This window comes from Protobothrops mucrosquamatus, unplaced genomic scaffold, assembly GCF_001527695.2.
Source record: "Protobothrops mucrosquamatus isolate PMUCROS unplaced genomic scaffold, P.Mucros_1.0 scaffold3371, whole genome shotgun sequence".
Taxonomy (NCBI): domain Eukaryota; kingdom Metazoa; phylum Chordata; class Lepidosauria; order Squamata; family Viperidae; genus Protobothrops; species Protobothrops mucrosquamatus.
Genome location: NW_015389356.1, coordinates 44,274 through 48,699, shown reverse-complemented (window position 1 = coordinate 48,699; position 4,426 = coordinate 44,274). Strand labels below are relative to the sequence as shown.

The window sequence follows — 4,426 nt, the reverse complement described above, 5'->3', positions numbered from 1 at the left end:
CCAGTGTTGGAGCATTCACCACTTCTGGAGGCAGGTTGTTCCACTGGTTAATTGTTCTAACTGTCAGGAAGTTTCTCCTTAGTTCTAGGTTGCTTCTCTCCTTGATCAGTTTCCACCCGTTGCTTCTCGTCCTGCCTTCAGGCGCCTTGGAGAATAGCTTGACTCCCTCTTCTTTGTGGCAGCCCCTGAGATATTGGAAGACTGCTATCATGTCCCCCCTCGTCCTTCTCTTCGTTAAACTAGACATACCCAATTCCAGCAACCGTTCCTTGTAAGTTTTAGCCTCCAGTCCCCTAATCATCTTTGTGGCTCTTCTCTGTACTCTTTCTAGAGTCTCAGCATCTTTTTTACATCGTGGTGACCAAAACTGGATGCAGTATTCCAAGTGTGGCCTTACTAAGGCATTGTAAAGTGGCACTAATACTTCATGTGATCTTGATTCTATCCCTCTGTTAATGGGCCAGAACACACAGTTGTGGTTGATTGATAGGAGAGTGCGGGCTCCAGCATGAAGCAATCTATGTTATGATTGGTTGCTGGATGTAAAGGGGGAGTTTCCCTTTTTCCCTGCCTTTTTCTTCTGCATGCTCTGTATGCTGTTCTGTGATTTACCTGATGATTTACCTCATGATACAGTGGTGTGTCTATCTTGTCTACTCTAAATATAGATGTTAAATATATTTATTTATATAAAACTACAAGTTTGTCTGACTCCGTTTGGACACCAGTTGAGCAATTCCCTGACAAGTTGAAGCTAGCATCACATTTTCCAGCAATAGCACGTTTCCATTCCCATGAAAAATTCCAAATGGGGTCTGAAGACCATGGCTTCCCTTGTTGGTTTTTTTTTTTAACATACACTGATCCTGAATATGGCGACTGCACGTGAATTACAGATGGTCCTCCACTTACGACCACAATTGAGTCCAGAATTGAGGGGACTTTAAGAAAGGAGTGCCTCTAGCTAAGTCATGAAAAGAAAATGTGACTTGCAAACTTCCCTTCTCTAGATGGATTGGCCATCCTTGTTGTAAAAGTTCACTTCTTACCCAAGTCTGCAGCATGAAGCATCAGCCAGCGGATGGCCACGTTGCAGTCTCTTAAGCAGTTCAGCAGTTTTGGGATGTTGTCAAGCACCATCTCTTCTCTTAAACAACCTTCTTTAAGAAATTGTTGCACTTGGGTGTGAACACGCTCAGTGACAGCAGCAGCTCGGCTAGCCTTCAACGGCAGAAATCAAAGCATTAGCATTACAGAGGAAGAGCAAAGCCCTAGGGATGAAATGGACATTTTAAAATTTGTGGGTCTCTAGCAAAGGCTAAACTACATCTTCCGGCATCTTTCACGCTTGGCTAAATTGTCTTAACACACCTGGGAGTTGTAGTTTGTAATACCCAGAGAGCAACAAGTGCACACTCCTGGTATAAATGGTACTAACAAAAACTATTAACATTCTTGAATTTTCAAACTTAAGAGTTAATGTTACTGTTGTTCCCAAACAACTTAAAACAACAACCCTTACTTTACAAAATGCAAAAAAAAAATAAAATGCAGATGTTCAAGATATTCCAATGAATAAGTTACTTTCCGATTTATGAAAAAAAAATCTATCATTGCCCACCTTCCCTGCCAGGATTTGGGAGCAAATCATGATTTCTCTGTTTAATGTTAGTTCTGGCGAAGTTGCTTTGCAGGTTTTCTTTCTAATCAGCAATCTATTTGGTCTCAAAAAGTAAAACGGGGTCAGATCTGGTTAGTGCTTAAATGGGATATATGAGTACCAGGCAATCTCAACCGTAGGTGATTGTACACAGAAATTTAAGGGATTATGTCTACAGAACAAAAGGATTTAATTTAATTAATTTCTCCGCTTTTATTCCTGCTCTGCCATGTAACGCCATGGTAGGAACTCTTCAGTAGGATTAGCTTCAATCAGATTTAGTATTTATTTGCCTGGGGAATTGAAACGTATCCTAGGAGAAGGAGGTGTCGAACCACTTTTATCCTGCTGCTAAGTAAGCAACAGATTGAGGGAAGTCAGCTCCCCAGAGAAGGAAATATTAAAATATATTTCCTCAAAAGGATTTTAAAAGCAGAAACTAACCCTGCCTCCAAGTCTCTCTGTCCCAAGCAGAAGCCAGCTCTGTACATATGCAGATGTAAACTATCAGGAAAGTTAGAGCTAGAAGCTTAAGAAGACAAAAGACACCTAAAATCTGCATACCCCACCTGAGACAGGACATGGTAGGATTAACTCACAAAGGCCAAAGGGCACACCCAGACTCAGGTCAGAATAGTGACACAGGAAATACAAAGCCTGAAACAGGAACAGGAACCACTTCAAACAAAAGGCTAGAGAGGGTATAAAAATCTACTAGCCACATGTGCTCACGCTTCTTTTCTCTCCTGTTTCCTGCCAGAACCATCTTTCGGTCTGGCTCTTCAATAAACTGCAACCTTCTTTCTAAAGCAGTCGCCATGTTGTTTATTTATCCCCGGCTTGGATGACCCAGGATGAAGACTTTTCTTTCAACAAGATTTTCCATGAAGTCACCCATCGCTGAATTGGACTCAGAGGAGAGATTAGCTACCTCTTGTGAATTATAAACAAGTACATTTAACTGAAGCTTGCTAATGAGTATGCCACAAGGACACAAATGGTTACTTGGGAGTTTCATAAGTCCGCGAGGTGTGCAAAAGTGGATCCTGACATTTCAGCCACAGTCAACTACACTGTAGATCTAGGCATCTGTTATTCTTCCTTAGAGTGGCTGAGACCTTCCTTCCTTCCTTCCTTTTTAAAGTCTTTCTGATGTAGTTCTACAGTCATGGGAAAAGGCCCCCACTTCCCATTTAAAGTTGCTATGCTTTCCTTCCTGACAAAGCTCAGCATCAGAGTGTGCACCTTCCTTTCCCCACTTCTATGTGCAAATTCAGGTTGCCAAGGGTAACAAGAGAATAAGACCTTAAGGTAAGAGGCCCTTAAAAAGCTCTACATTTGGTGAGAAGATCACAAGTTGGTAAGTTTAATGAAAACACTTAAATCAGATTCTTACATAACTTCACTTATCCTGCTAAGCTCACATTTCCTTACCTGCTCCTTAACATTGGAAAGATCCAGTGTGTAGTTCAGAGCTGTTTTGGCAGCCTTGTATGGCTCCCAGGCTTCTCCCAGATTGACTGATATTCCCATGTAAATGCTAATAACCTGTGAACAGAAGCCAAAATAAAATCTCTGAAAACTCCAGTTGTCCAGATATTAATGGAGAAAGGAGGCCATCAGCATGTCACAAAACAGATTTACGCCTGGTTTGCTATGGAGATGGCTAACCATGGTTGCAGTGTTAGCTATGGTTATGGCTATACATGGCCTTAGAGATGGTTAACTATGGTTATGCTTGTGGTTAGCCATGGTTGTAGGTGTGACTAGCTGTGGTTGTGGATGTGATTAGCCATGGTTGTAGATGTAGTTAGCGATGGTTGTGGAGGCAGTTTAGTGGCATCATTTTAAAACTAGTGGAAAATCAATGCTGGACCCAGTTGCAGGGTTAGTTATGGTTATGGATACAGCTAGCCATGATTGTGGAGACAGTTGACCATGGCTGTGGAGGTATGTAGCCATGGTTATGTAGATGGCTGGCCATGGTTGCGAAGACGGTTATCTGTGGTTATGTGGTCAGTTAGCCACGGTTGTGGAGACAGCTTAGTGCTCTCTGGCAGACAACATTTTAAGACTAGTAAAGAACAATGTTGCTCGGTCTAACTATAGCGGGAAAACCTAACTGGTTCAAAGCTACAACAATCCCAGAATTAATTAAGTGTAAAAGATCCAGTAACCTCTCAGATTTCTAGACCTGGATTCTGAATGGCTAAAGGTGAGAATGGAATTAACCTCACTGGCTTTGCTTGGTTCTCTTGTATTCACACCAGGGGTCTGAAATGAGGATGAAGCAAAAACATATGGGTAGCCTTGGGAGTGGGTTGGCAAATGAGGAAACATTACCACACAAACATTATCATGCAAACAGCATTGACATACCCTTAGATCAGACAGCAACACTCAATGATGCAATGGCAGCATTTGCGAGATGACTTTATCTAGTACATATCATAATTTGAGCACCCCTGGAGACTGCAATAGAAGAGTGGAGTGGAATGGAGTGGAATGAACAATTCACTTTCCATTTTCTTGCCTATCTTAACTTGTGTTTCTAATCTGTTTTTTACGGTACTGTTTTTTCCCTTTGTGTAATAAGATAGATAATAATATAGTCATAATAAATTCACATTAGACAGTACTGTGAGGATTAGGTGTTCAGCAAAGTGATGGCAAGAGAAAAAAAATCTGTATCTATTTGTTTTGGCATGCAATGCCCTACAGCAGCAAATCATTCATTAATAGCAGCACTAACAATATATTTACCCA

General features: G+C 41.3%; 1 protein-coding gene across 1 annotated transcript in view; it reads right to left on the bottom strand.

Moving 5' to 3' along the window:
* The window catches only part of LOC107297544 (WASH complex subunit 5-like), a 22,632-nt gene that overhangs the window by 14,441 nt on the left and 3,765 nt on the right, over window positions 1–4,426 (bottom strand). Inside the window, exons 6-7 of the mRNA XM_015826904.2 lie at window positions 3,095–3,208; window positions 1,050–1,221 (exon numbers count right to left, since the gene is read on the bottom strand). Coding sequence (XP_015682390.1) covers window positions 1,050–1,221; window positions 3,095–3,208 — 286 coding nt within the window. The remainder of the gene's footprint in view (window positions 1–1,049; window positions 1,222–3,094; window positions 3,209–4,426) is intronic.